General features: G+C 36.4%; 1 protein-coding gene across 8 annotated transcripts in view; it reads right to left on the bottom strand.

The window, feature by feature from the left end:
• Positions 1–14,980, bottom strand: part of KCNT2 (potassium sodium-activated channel subfamily T member 2) — a 528,526-nt gene that overhangs the window by 350,639 nt on the left and 162,907 nt on the right. For all 8 annotated transcript variants that reach the window (XM_072648322.1, XM_072648328.1, XM_072648323.1 and 5 more), the window contains exon 3: positions 9,125–9,224. In XM_072648322.1, the coding sequence (XP_072504423.1) occupies positions 9,125–9,224 (100 nt within the window). The remainder of the gene's footprint in view (positions 1–9,124; positions 9,225–14,980) is intronic.

Below are 14,980 nucleotides of genomic sequence, written 5' to 3'. Positions count from 1 at the left end.
CGCTAATTGAGTCCACTGCAGATTTATGTTACATAATCTTAACTGGGCCCTCACTACAGAAAGGCAATTTATTTTTTTAAAAAACTCTTGTTGATTCAAAATTCCATTCATCATAGCAGTTTTTCAAAACTTTTTCATCCCTTCTCCAGCTTCCCATAGCTCCCTTTCCCCTACTTTTTCCTGTAAGAATCTTGCCACATATTTGACTTATAATTGAAGTCATTTATTGAGAGTTCCTCCTCAGTTCTTCTTCCTCATTTCATATGATGCAGGTACCTTTTGCAACTACCTTCTTCTTCAGCCCTTTTCTTTGCCAAGGCAAATATCCACAAATGTTCCTATTTTATCCCATCTTTTTCCCAGAAGATTGCTCCTCTTTCACTTTTCTTCAATCTCTCCTTCACTACTGAATCTTTCCCTACAGTCTACAAACGTGCCCATGTCTCCTCCATACTAAAATAACCTGCACTTGATCCTTATATCCTCCTTATGATCCAGTATCTTATCTCCCCTTTTGAGGCTAAATGCCTTGAGAAGGCCATCTATAATCCATATGTACATTTCCTTTCCTCTCCTTCCTCTTAACTCTCTATAGTCTAGCTTTTCACTTTATTATTCAACTGAAATTGTTTTCTTCAAAGTTACCAGTGATCTCTTAATTAACAAACCTAATGGCCTTTTCTCAATCCTCATCCTTCTTGACTTTTCTGTAGCGTTTAAAACTGTAATAACCCTCTTCTTGAGAATCTCTCCATAGGTTTTTAGGACATTCCTCTTTCCTGGTTCTCATTTGATTTGTCAGTCTCCTTTGCTGAATCCTCAATCAGGTCACACTACTACTCATGGGTGTCCCCCAGGGCTAGGTCTCTTCTTCCTCTCTACTAGTTTGGTTAGTGATCTCATTATCTCCCATGATTCATTTATCATCTTTGTTAATGACTCTCAAATCCACTTATCCAGCTCTAAACTCTCTTGTGATCTCCAGTCTCACATCTCCTACCACCCACTGGACATTTCAAACTACATATCACATAATATGTTAAACTCAACAAGTTCAAAACTGCATTCATTATTTCCATCCTCTTTCCTCAAATCTTGGTAACTTCCTTATCACTATCACCACTATCCTCACAATTATCTAGGGTCAAGACATATGTGTGCTCATCATTCCTTACTCTATCATCCACTTACCTCCTATCCAACATGTTGCCATATCATCTCAATTTGTGTCCTCATAACATTTATTGTATATACCACCTTTTCTCCTCTATTCTATAATTCTGGTACAGGGTCTCATCATATCACATGTGAATTATTTCAACAGTCTGTTTCTTGGTTTCCCTGACACAAGTCTCTTCACACCAGTACATGTTCAATTCAGCTGTCAAAGTAATCTTTAAGCACAAGTCTGATCATACCACCCCTGCCCAATAAACTCTGATGGCTCCCTATCAACTACAGGATCAAATATAAAAGCCTGTTTGGAATTCAAAAAACCCTTTGCTACCTGGCTCACTCCTAACTCTTCAGTTTTCTTACATATTACTCACCCCCACGTACTTTAACATCCAGTGATACTGACCTCCTTGCAGTTCCGGCAATGACAGGACAAACCACTGATCAGCTCTGGGTGTTTTCACTGGCTGTTCTCCATATCTAGAATTCTCTCCTTCCTCTCTCTTTCCTGGCTCTCCTGGCTTCCTTCAATTCCCACCTAAAATCTGACCTTTTTAAGAAGCCTTTCCTGATCCATCTTGATGCTAGTGACTTTCCTCTGTTGATTATCTCTCATTTGTCCTGTATGTAACATTTTTTGTTCATAGTTATTTCATGCTGTCTCTACTGTTAGTCTATGCGTTTCTTGAGAGCAGGGACTGTCTTTTCCTTTTCTTTGTGTCTCCATACTTAGCACAATGTCTGGCACATGGCAGTCATTTATTAAATGCGTGTTGCTTGACTGTAATAAGATAAAATTTGTTAGGATTAAAGCTCCAGTTCCTCATCAGGTTCAAAAGTTCAACTTCATAAGGAGATTATAGAAGAGATGTCCCTAGACTTCACTTCAAGTGAAAAAGGCATGAGAATTTTAATGTGATGAAAATTAAATGTGAATCAACAATGTGACTTGGTGAAAAAAGTTAATATGATCTTTGGCTGTGTTAATGGAACCATAGTGTACAAAATGAACAAAGTTATTATATTATTCATATGCAAATGAAGCAGCTGGAGCAAGGGGAGAACTAGGAAAGATTTTCAGCATCCATATCTCCCTAATTTTGTCCTGTTATCTTCAGTCATAGGCCTTTATAGTGCTAGGATAAGGCTGTATGGGATATAGTTTCACTCTACAGAAACACTCACTTTTTTCTATTCTGCGTAATCTTTCCATTAAAAGCAAATACAGATAAATAGCATAATGTATAGTTATAATACTGCACATATATCACATACATTTGATTGTTTGAGGGTTGCTATTATTCAAAAATGTTCCCCATACAAATATATTCCTACACCCTGGAGCCCCATTTCTATGGTTGGAACTATATAAAGACATAAATGGTTCTAATACAGAACTCATAAGAATCCCTGGCTCCCACAGGAAGTCACAGATTTAGAGTCAGGGGTTAAAAAAAATGTACTTAACATAAACAGATGTTTCCTGTAGGCAGTAACAGCAGACATCTACATAATGTCAATTTTGACAGCTTCTGCTGGTAACAACCTGAAAAGGGACCTAGACAGGTCCCTAAATACTTTAGGTGATACATTGATAGACTGACTAGCAGAAAGAAAAATGGTATAATTATTTCACTGAAATTTGTCATTTAAAAAAATATTCTGTGGCAGAATGTTATACAAATGAGTTTATTTTAAAATATTTAATTCGAAATCAATCATCAAGAATCTTTACTAATAATTAATTAGTTATATTCAATTTGACAAGCATGTAAGTACTTATAATTTACCACTATTGTATTAGGGCCTATGGTTACAAAGACAAAAGTGATGAAACCTCTGCCCTCAAGCATCTTATATTCCACTTGAGAAAAGCAAGATGTACACAGATAAGTAAATCCAAACACATACAAAATTATTCTGAGGATAGAGAAGACATTAACTAAAAATGGCTTTACAAAGGACGCAGTATTAGAGCCAAACCCTGAAGGGAACTAGAGATTCCAATAAAAGCAGATGAGGAGGAAGAATATGCCAGGCATGGAAGACAGGCTGTGTTAAGCCTTGGAAGCAGATAAAGAAATGTAACTCATGTAAAGGAAACAACAAGTAAGCTAGTTTGGCTGGAGTACAGACTATGTAAAAGGAAATAATGTGTAATCAGCCTAGAAAGAAAGTCTGGAACCATAATGGGAAGGAATTTAAAAGCCAAAATTAGACATTCATTTTTAATCTAGAAGTACTAGGGAGTCACTAAAGCTTACTGTTCAAGGAAGCAATATGGTTTAATGGTAATTTAAATGGAAAGATCTTTCTCATTAATTAATAGGCCCATATGATCTGTTTAAATCATCTGGAAGCCTAAGTCACATGTAGTGGGAGGAGCTTGCTGAAGAGGCAGAACAGGAAGGGTAGAGTGGAAATGGGAGGAAGTGAGTGAGTGAGGTCAGGTCAGAGAGGAGAGAACAAGACCAACTGACACAGGCTAACAGACACATTGTGACAGCTGATAATAAGAAGGCCCTGGCTGAGGGAGGGGAGGTTTGAGACTGAAACATTGTGACAATTGATAGTGAGAAGGCCCTGGCTGGGGGAGTGGAGTTTTGAGACTGAAACATTGTGACAATTGATAGTGAGAAGGCCCTGGCTGATGGAGGGGAGGTTTGAGATTCAAACATTGTGACAGTTGATAGTGAGAAAGTCCTAGCTGGGGGAGGGGAGGTTTGAGAATGGCTTTGCCCTCTGCGGTGATCATGTTTATCAACTTCTTGATCACCATGACAGATTTTACTTTCTGGTTCTGGGATTTGGCTTTCTGGTGTTTAAATAAATGCTTTCTTCTGCCTTCTATATGGAAAGCCTTTTATACTTGGTGATTGAGAACTACACTGGCATATTCATAGTCACCACCATGCTGTGAATATTGCCTTGGCAATACATTTCACATCACAAATAGGATCGCAAGGTATAAATCTCTATTTAGAGGCAGAAGGGATTTAGAGGAAGATATTAATATTCCAGGATGGGATGATTTACCATATTCCTTGCACTGAACCCTATGAAAACTGGGAAGCAAGATTACAGGAGGGGGGAACCTGGAGATTTGGAAAGTGTTTGCAAGGAATATCAAGAAGACCAGAGAAGGAGTTGGCAGCGGTAAGTAGGAGAGGCTGGATTTTATTAATGACTTCATCGTATTATGTGTAGAAACAGAGATGAAATGCTTCAGGAAAAAATTCAGATGGAAAAAGAGTTAGCTAGTTTTTGCATGGGAATTCTCATCCTTTGGCCTCTACTTCACAAGAACAGTCTGCGGGGGGTGGGGGTGTTGTGTCTCAGGCAGAAGGAAAGGCTGTTCATTTAGCTCAGAAGTTTCAGGCTAACAAAAGAAACACACATCTGACCTTTGTACAAACCCAGCCTAGTTGCCACAGTGACAAAGGAAGTGAAATAATTTTAGAGGAAAAAGTTTCTCAGTCAGAAGCATACCCAACAGTGAGGCAGAAACAGGAGAACCAAGGAGGTAACTCAATGTTTAGGGAAATTGAGGATTTTACTCAGCAGGAGGTCACAGAAATTTTGAATTGGTTCACTATCTTGGATGATGAGAATCGGTGATGACTGACAGAGCAGGAGGAATAGCTATAGATCCCATCAACTGACTGAAATTTATAGATATGAGTCAGAATCTTTTTGTATAGCAAATTTTTAGAGATTACAATATGCAAGGAAGTAGCAATACATATAATCTGTTAGCTTTGGCTGCAGAAGGCTGCAGTAGGCAATATCCTACTGACTCCATGTAGCCCAGCGGAGATAGACCCTGGTATTCACTTAGGGACTGTATAAGAAAGTTAAAGGAGGAGGTAATGAAAACTGCCGTAATGATTGGGAATGCAGATGCATAATATGATACTCCCTTTGCAGTTTCCCATAGGAATATAATAGTGAAGACGGCTCCTCCTATTTCTAAGCACTTGATTTTGACTCTAATAATTGAGGAAATAGGGCACCCTCTTTCAGAGGTGCTGGACAAGATTTCACAGTTAGGTGACTTAGGAGACTGAGGAAAAGACAACATTGCTAGAGAGAAAAGAGTAAATAGCTAGTGGATTCAAAATCAGAAAAAAAAATGACAAGGAGAGAATTGTTTCCTCTTCTATTGAGATCAGGGGTAGATTTTAGAAGCATAGATGGTATTCCAACTAATGAACTATACAGAATGTACCGAGAAAAGGGACTTGATACTAGACAAAATAGAGTAGTAAGAACTGCCCCTACAGATCCTGCTGAACCCTTGTATCTAAGTTCCTGGTACCTTCAGGGAGAACAGAAAGTTGGCCAAACCCCAGCTCAGATTAGGATTAGCAGCTCGAGGAATACATATATTGACTGGAGTGATAGATTCTAATTATCAAGGAGAAATTGTTATAACATTCCAAAATTTAGGTGATAGACCCATACAGTTTTGTAAAAAATGATCGAATAGTTCAAGCGATTATTAGTCCTTGTGAAACAGGACTGCTTATGAAAACTTAGCCTCCTTCTAAAATAACTAATAGAGGAACAGAAGAATTGGGTTCTACTGATAAAATAAAATTTGGGAGCTAAGGTATGGGTAGCCAGACAATGTTCCAAAGACTGCAGAAATTATAGCACATGGAAAAGATAACAATGTAACTGCTGTTTATTCAGTAGAGGATGATTACCAAATTGTACCCTTAACTAATATATTCTACCATGAATGAGTCTGTGATAGTGGGTTTATGTCCTCCAGAACCACAGCTGGCCCTATATCTACCCTGCTTCTGGTTATTGATTCCTTTTCATTTGCTTGTTCATTTGTTTGTTCTTTGACTTTTCGTCTGTTAAACTTGTTTTTTAGATTTGTTTCCTATAAGCTTAGTACTCTCCACTTGCAGATCCCTGATCACTTAAGCTGGATGTTACATCCTATCCATGACAGGTGATCTGTCATCTCTGGACCTGAAGTTGACCAAACTCCAGATGCCAGCTAAAGAACTCATCTCTCAGTGGGACCTCTTGGGTTAGGGACAGCTCTACATCCAGTCTCAGCAGGAAGTAGTCGTTGAAGAAGAGACCTTCGCACCTTATACCAAGATTTTGGGCCTCATTTGTTGAGGGGGAATAAAAATGGGGTGCTTGAAATACTAGTTGTCCCATCAACCTATGTAATGAATATGAAAGATCTTGGGGTTGAATGCAATAATAATTTAAATGAAAAGATCTTTCTCATTAATTAATAGGCCCATATGATCTGCTTAAATCACCTGGAAGCCTAAGTCACATACAGTAGGAGGAACTTGCTGAAGAAGCAGAACAGGAAGGGTGGAGTGGAACTGGGAGGAAGTAAGTAAGCAAGGTCAGGTCAGAGGGGATAGCCAACCAAGACAGGCCAGCTGACACAGCATGACAGTTAATGGTGAGAAGGCTCTGACTGAGGGAGGGGAGGTTTGAGAATGGCTTTGTCCCCTGCTGTGATCATGTTTATTAACTTCTTGGTCACCATGACAGATTTTGCTTTCTGATTCTGGGATTTGGCTTTCTAGTATTTAAATAAATGTTTTTCTTCTGTCTTCTATATGGAGAATCTTTTATATTTGGCAATTGAGAACTACTCTGTCATATTCATAGTCACCACCAGTACAGTGAATATTGTATTGGCAATACACATGGCCATCTATGTGGTGGATAAGACTGAATGCAGGGAGACCAGTTAGAAAGCTATTGCAATAGACTAGACAAAATATCACAAGGGAGAGAAGGGGACGGATACAAGAGATGCTCTGGAATTAGTCTTGGCAATGACTAGATATGGCAGAGTAAGAGAGAATAAAGTTGTGTGTGAGGTTATGAATCTAGTTAGTAGAAGGATCATGGCACCCTTGATAGGAACAAGGAAGTTATAATGAAAAGGAAATAAAATTAGTTCTTATAAAGATGGATCACAGAATTGTTACTTTAAGGGACTCTAGTCCTAACACCTCATTTTACAAATAAAATGAAATACAAAGAGCTGACTTGCTTCTTTATTATAGAATTAATACATAACAAAATTTAACCAAAACTACACTAACTCCAAATCCGGAACTTCTTTCATTGGAGATGTTTATGAGTTATCCGGGTAAAAGTGTCCATTGGTCAACTGGTAAGGTCAGACCAGAGCTTAAGACAACTGAGGATTGGATATGTGGATTTGCAAATCATCTGCATAGAGATGATAGATGAATCCAAGGAAGTCAATGAGATCACAAGGAGAGGAGAGGAGTGGAGGGGAGAGGAGAGGAGAGGAGTGGAGAGGAGAGGAGAGGAGAGGAGAGGAGAGGAGAGGAGAGGAGAGGAGAGAGCGAGAGGGAGAGGGAGAGGGAGAGGGAGAGGGAGAGGGAGGGAGGGAGGGAGAGAGAGAGAGAGAGAGAGAGAGAGAGAGAGAGAGAGAGAGAGATAATAGGTCTGACATATAGAGCCCAAGTATATAGTCATACTCAGGAGGATGTGAACAATGATCCAACAAATACTGAGAAAGAATTTTCAAAAAGATATGAGAATCAGAAAAGAGCATTAATTTATGCTGTATAAACCAACAGTTTGATAATTTAAGAAGATAATAAGAACTACCTATCATTTAACAGATGAAAAGTTATAAACTAAATCCAAAGACTTAGGTGAAGAGATCCAATTCAATTCACCAGACTGGTATTGAATGACTATTATTATGTGAGACTTTTTGCTTAGTATTGGGGAATATGATGATTAAAAAAATTATAGTCCTTATGCACAATAAACTTATGCTCTAATAGGCCCAGCTTATTTTTGATCCTATTTAGAAGTCCAAAATATTCATATCCTTTATGTTTCCCAGTTTGAGATTCATTTAAACTAATTAGGGACTTCATGCTAGAGGGGGAAAACAAAACAACTGAGAGACCAGGGTTTAAGGCTTAGCTCTATGACTCACTACCAATGTGATCCTGGGCAAAGTCATTTAACTTCTAGGGCTTTAGTACCTTAATCTGTAAAATGAAGTGGATAGAGGAGATCAGTTCCCAACAATAAATCTAATTCTGTAATCCTGATACTCATATTAAAAGTGAGATGGAAACATTTTAAGTGTCTCTTCTGTGCCCAGCTTAGAAATCAGAGGTCAGAAACAGTACCGTGAGTTAACTGGAATTAAGCCACAGGGCAGTGGGCAAGAAGATAAGTGGATAAAGATATAAATAAGACTAACAAAGGTTGGGCTTGGACTTTTCAAAGGACGGGAACCCACCCTATGGAGAGAAACTGCAAAGATGAGAACATCAGTGAAGAGACACCCCTGAAGTGTAGATAAGTTAATCATATAGTGGTTCAAGGACCCTTAAGATATTGGGCTCTTTCAAGTTAACAAAGATTTAGGGCATACTTCTGTGGAGCAGTAAAAATTTATGTAAGAAGAGCTAGAGTTCAGTTTCTATGAACCTTAGAAGACTGAGCAAAGATAGACAGTTTCAGCTTTTTTTAGACCTCTTACATCTTCTATTAAATGAGTAGAAGAAAGAACAAGAAAGTAGAGAGAGGGGTAGACTTAAGGAAGTCTTGGTTCATGCCCTTCCTCAGACTTGCACTAGCTGTGTGACTAGGGGTCAGTCATTTTAATAAATCAGTGCTCTAGGTACTAAGTTTTGCAAACAAGAGTTCCCCACAGGGATAAAATCAAAGGTCAGACACATACACCCATTCCACAAATAACGAGAAACATATAAGAAAAACCACAATAGTTACTGTTACATCATGCCTGAAAACTAGATCAAATTAATTTATTTCCAAAAGATACTTTCTCTCTCTGTGAGACTAAAATTCCAAATGGCACAAAGTGATAATACCGTATTTAATCCATTTCATAAGAAATCAATGAAATAATTTGCAAGGGCAAAGGAAAAAAAGTTACCATTTATTTCCTTGTGGTGGAGGATCCAGAAGTACTCGAATTATATATAATAAGCAGCTTAATACCTTGAGGGAAAAATTGAACAAGCGTATTCTTAGACCTTTAACAAAAAAGAAAAAAAAATCAGTTTGTTTCAAATTCAAATTACATTCAAAAAAGCCTAAAAGAAACATGTCAAAAATTCAACTCTAAGTAGAATATATTGATTGATATTTAGAACCTACAGTACCCAAATATTCAGAAACCTTTGTAGAATAGCTCTGTGGAGGAGATGAATTTCAATAACCTAAAGGTTTAAAAATATGAGTCTAACAGGTTACATAAACTACACATAAAAGTTAAAGTTACCTGCTGGGATCAAATCCAGACCCCAAAATTTAGACAGCATAAAATCCATGTTCATCTCAGGTGATTTAATGTTTTCCAGAATGCTTTAAGGGAGGCTATGCACATGGTCTTTTAAGGCTGAATTCTCTGATTTGTCTACACTGTAGATGTTTACTTGATCATCTTTAATATAATTATCACCTTCATCTTTTTATAGTTCATATTTAAACAATACTTTAAGATTTATAAAGCAATACACCTATATGTATTCTTATATAGTGTCCACATAAGCTCTTTAAGATAAATGTTATTGTTATCTTTACAAATAAGGAAAATGAGGCTGAAGAATTGTCCAGTCACCCAGTTAGTAAAAGTCTGAAGCAGAGTTTTAACACAGTATTTGAAATCCTAAGTCTAATAACCAAGTCCAACATTCAATATAACCTATTTAGAATTAGAAATCCTACTTTTTGATACTGGGAAAATTAGATGCTAAGCAAACCCAGTGTCCTATCTTTATTGATTTGATTTCTTAACAGAATCCACTTCTCTTTTTTTATTTTTCAAAACCAAATCCTGAGTCTAAACTATCTGGAAAATAGATAACTTTGTAGAGATCTCTTATAGTGCATGGTACACATGAATAAAAAGCCTTTGATTTGTTACTGATAGCAAAAATTCATATAGTATTAATACTGAGTGAAAAACACCTGAATGTTTCATGAACTGAAATGACTTTTCCTGCATAGGGTAATATCTGAGTCATGTAGAGGAAATAGCATTTGGAAAAAAATTTCTCTGAGCTGGCAATGACTATTAATTAAAGTCAGGCAACATAATGTAAAAATACTTCTTAAGTTTTCTAGGTGTGAATAACTTTAAGGTAATATATTTTTAATTTGTAAAAGCTAATGTCTATTAAATTTGTATTTTCCTCAAAGGCTTCTCTATTATAATACATTGGACAGTTTGAGGGTATCAAATCTCTCTCTCTCTCTCTCGTCTCTCTCTCCCCTTTTCCTTCCCTCCCCCCCCTTTAATTATGAGAGCTATCTCATAGGGCATAGTAGAATCTGATCTTTTGAAGTGACTTTTAAGAGCTGGCTGACTACCAACGAAAACTCCATGATAAACTATAGATAGATAGATACATAGATAGATAGAAACACACAGACAGATAGACAGATACATAGACAGATACACAGACAGATAGATTAGATAGATAGATAGATAGATAGATAGATAGATAGATAGATAGATAGATAGACAGATGATAGATAGATAGAGAGATGAAGATTGACAGTTAGATATAGATATCTCTGTGTGTATAAAATTTATCTTTAATAAGGTTAACAGAAAAAAAAAATTAGAACAGATCTCAAAGACAATGAAGAACTTCTTTACAAAGGTAATATCATCACTATTGATCTATTTATATTCATTCCCTGGTCAGAGAGGAATTAGCATTCAGCATTTCAAGGAGTCAGTCCCCTGTTCCATATTGGTTGGAGAGCACAGTGGTAGCAAACACTTATCTCAATAGCTATTGCAAAAGTGGCCTTTAGACTGGGTCTGGTTACTCATTGACATGAAGCAACACTGGTCTTGAAGTAATATCAGATGAAGAATAGTTCTCTAGGTGTGAACTATTAACATAGTCAATAAGCAGACTGTATAGCATAAACCATAGAATGCTGGACTTTTCAAGTCAGGAAAACCTAACTTGGAATCTCACTTGTTTTAGTTACTGTGTGACCCTCAGTAAGCTCTTTAACCTCTTGAGGTCAGTTTCTTCATCTATAAAATGGAGATAATAATAGCAACTATCTCACAGGGCTATTAGGAGAATCAGTGAAATGGGACATTAAAGTGACCTTATACCACTACATAAATGTTGGATGTTATAGCTAGCTAGCTATTCATACTAATTTGTAAATAGATAGGTCTATGTCAGACCTCAAAAGATAAAGTTACTTAGAATGTAAAGACAACTAATCTCAGAGTCAGGTAAACATGAGTTCAAGTCTTGATTGATAAACTTTAACTCTGTAACCCTGAGCAAGTCATATAATCTCAAAAGCCCCCAGGTAACACTAAAGACTATAAATTTTGAAATATCTGCTTATCTACATTAGTAAAGGAAATTTTCTCATGGTGAATTCCTGATACTATTAAAATCACAGATCTAGAAGTATCTATGCATGCATGAGTGTATGCACACACATAATATTATAAATCACACTAGAAGCTTTAGTTACTAAAAATATTGAATGAACTTTGTAATAAAGGTCAGTTAATGCATAAAACATTCTCAAAGCTTCTAGCATGTGTATATGTACATATATATATATGCACACACACACACTACATTTTATATATATACGTATACAAACATATATATGTAATATATATACACACACACACATATATATATAAATGAAGATATGTTTTCTTTACATTTATTGCCAGTCCATAGCACACACTAATGGCAACATAGTACTTAATTAATTGAATCTCATCCTCTTCCATCATCATAACACATTCTCTAGATGAGTGTGATCCTCCTGGCTTTTGATCATTGCATTTTTAATATTATTGAAAATAAGACAATCAGCACTGTGGTGCAAGGAAAGAATGCTGGGTCTGGAATATAGGTTCAAATCATGACTCTGATACCTTTCCTGCAGAATCTCTGCTACTCAGTTTCTATATCTGCAAAATGAAGAAACTGGACTAGATGACCTTGAATGTCACTTCCATCTCTAAACATATGATAACTATGATCCTATGATATTAGAAAGATCTCAAATACCTTTCAGAACATGTAGCCTCATATTTGGGCTTCTTTTTCAAGTATAAAACTTTAGTGAATCTAAAATTTCACAACTGAAAATAATCAAAATATTAGTAATAATAAAAAAGAATCACTGGATGCCTGAACGCTAATAAAGAAGTGTATTTACATTTCTTCCATCTGCTCTTTTATCTTCTTTCTTGTCAAAAAACAAAAGCTTATGGTATCCCATCCAATTCAAACATATTAAAAATTCCCTGTCAAAATTACTGCTCTGGCAGCAGATAATTTCCCTTTTTCTCTCTTTTAATTAAAAAAAAAGAATAACCACATTGTGTTGCATTTTAAAATCAAAGCTACTGTTATGGATCTAGGCAAAATTAAAATGTGCCTATTGTCCAAATTCTTCTCTAATCAAAAGCAGAACTCCATGTCACTGTGCACATGTTTAGTAAGACACAAACTGACACTGATAAGAGACTGACATTAATAAAGTCGAAAGACTAAGTCAAAGCTTGGCTAAAAACAATCTCTAAGGAGCAGTTTAAGGCATTTGCTATTTGGGTCAGTGATGAAATTTTTTTAATGACTTTTCATAACAAGTATGGATGACCACATAAGTCTAGCCAATATGTAGTAGGGATAGAAACTGGCCCTGTAATTTTATTGGCACATGAAACTCACAAAGAGGTTCCCTCTATCTTTACAAGGTAGCACCTTCTCTGCAACTCATAGTCTTATAGAACTGCTTGACCAATGAGAGGTCAAGTGACTTGACAAGGATTACACAGCTAGTATGTGTCAGCAGTATAGCAGAAATAAAATTTAGAATACTAGCTTACTATTACACTGCCCCCATCAAATGCAAAATGAATATATGACCTAAATATAAAAGGGTGTACTATGAAAAAAAATTCAGGCAAATAGATCAGCTACCATTCATATCTGTCACTAAGTACTAAATGATTGAACAAGGCATTAGGATTATAACAAAAAATAAGTAAATTCAATTACAGACATATACATATATGTATATATATATATATTTGAACAATTTTTATGTGAACAAAATACAACTAGAATTAGAAGTAAAACAGTTGACTGTGAAAGAATTTTTCTATAAAATATCTTTGATAAGAATGTGATATCCCCCAGGTAAGTAGGTAGCACAGTGCATCATGTGCTAGACCTAGAGCCTGAAAGACCTGAACTAAAACCTGATCTTGGAAATTTGCAAGATGTCTGATGCTAACATGTCACTTAAGCAGTCTGTCTCAGTTTCCTCAACTGTAAAACAGGAAGCATAAGCACCTACCTCAAAGAGCTGTTGTGAGGACTGAATCATTAAATCACTAAGTCATTAGCTAAAGTGCTTAGCACAGCACCAGACACATAACAGGTGCATAATTCTTATTTCCTTTCATTCCTATCCAAGTTATGTAGACAATTCTGTCTCATTCTCTCTTTATGTCTCTGTCTCTGTCTGTCTGTCTCTCAGTCTGTCTGTCTCTCTGCCTCTCTGTCTCTGTCTCTGTCTATATCTGTCTGTGTCTGTCTCTGTCTCTCTCTCTGTCTGTCTCTCTCTCTGTGTCTCCAAAAAGCCATTTCCCCAATAGATTAAAGGAGATGAAAAAATTACAAACCATTAATAAGCTATAAATGTCCTAAATCTCCAACATGAAGAGAAATGAAAATCAAAACAACTCTGAACTAGGCAAATTAAACACTAGACAAATTAAAAAAAAAAAAGATTAGTTCAAAATTGGAGTGGTTGTAGAAAGATGGGCACCCTAATAAACTGTTGTTGAAACTGTCAATTAGTCTGATCCTTTGGGAAGGAATTTGGAATTATATGAAGGAAGTGACTAAAATAAATGTCCATAGTTCTTGATGCAGTAATTCCACTGGTAGACTCCTACCCTAAGAATGCCAATGATGAAAATAAGAGGAAAAATGAGCACAAAAACACTTACAGCAGTATTTTATTATCAAAAACCTTAAAATAAAGTAGGTAACTACTGATGAGGAAATATCTAAACAAGTTGTACTACATAAATACTATAGGAATAGAAAGTAGAGCTACAACTTCAAAATTAGTGCAGGGAGCCCCAGGTGTAGAAAACATGCTCTACCAATACAGGTTAGCACCTTTCCTTCAATTTATATATAGTCTTCAAGTGCCTAGAAAACAGAGAGGTTTGGTGATTGGTCTGTGGTTACACAGCCATTATGAATCAGACTTCGAATCGGAACCTAGTTCTTCCTAATAGATTATAAATTCCTTGTTTACTTGTATTTCTAGTACTTAGTATAATTCCAGGCACACAATTGGTACTTAATGGCTTTTTATAAATTGAATTAAATTGGATAGAATCAAGCCTTTCAACACTGAGGTCTTTTAGCTCACCTACATGGAACTATCCTTTGCTTTATTTACACCACAAAGAGCACAGGAGGCAGCCACTCCCTAACTCACAATCCACCAGCACTGCCATTCTCCATGGTCAGTTAGTAATCCCAGTCTCCATGGATCATAGGCCTACAAACTGTCCCCACTACAAATAAGTTGGCTATTCTTGATTGAAATTGTTTGTCCCTTGTTTTATTTTCTTATTATCTCTTTAAGACTTTACCACTTTCTGGGAGAAATCAGGAGAAAGGAAAAGATTCACAGACCTGATCAAATATTTCTAACTTCTTCCTATCCCCGTTAAAATATACACAAAGTTGATATT

Source organism: Notamacropus eugenii, chromosome 2 (assembly GCF_028372415.1).
Source record: "Notamacropus eugenii isolate mMacEug1 chromosome 2, mMacEug1.pri_v2, whole genome shotgun sequence".
NCBI classification, from domain to species: domain Eukaryota; kingdom Metazoa; phylum Chordata; class Mammalia; order Diprotodontia; family Macropodidae; genus Notamacropus; species Notamacropus eugenii.
The sequence above is the reverse complement of the archived record's forward strand: the minus strand, read 5'-3'. Positions and strand labels throughout refer to the sequence as shown.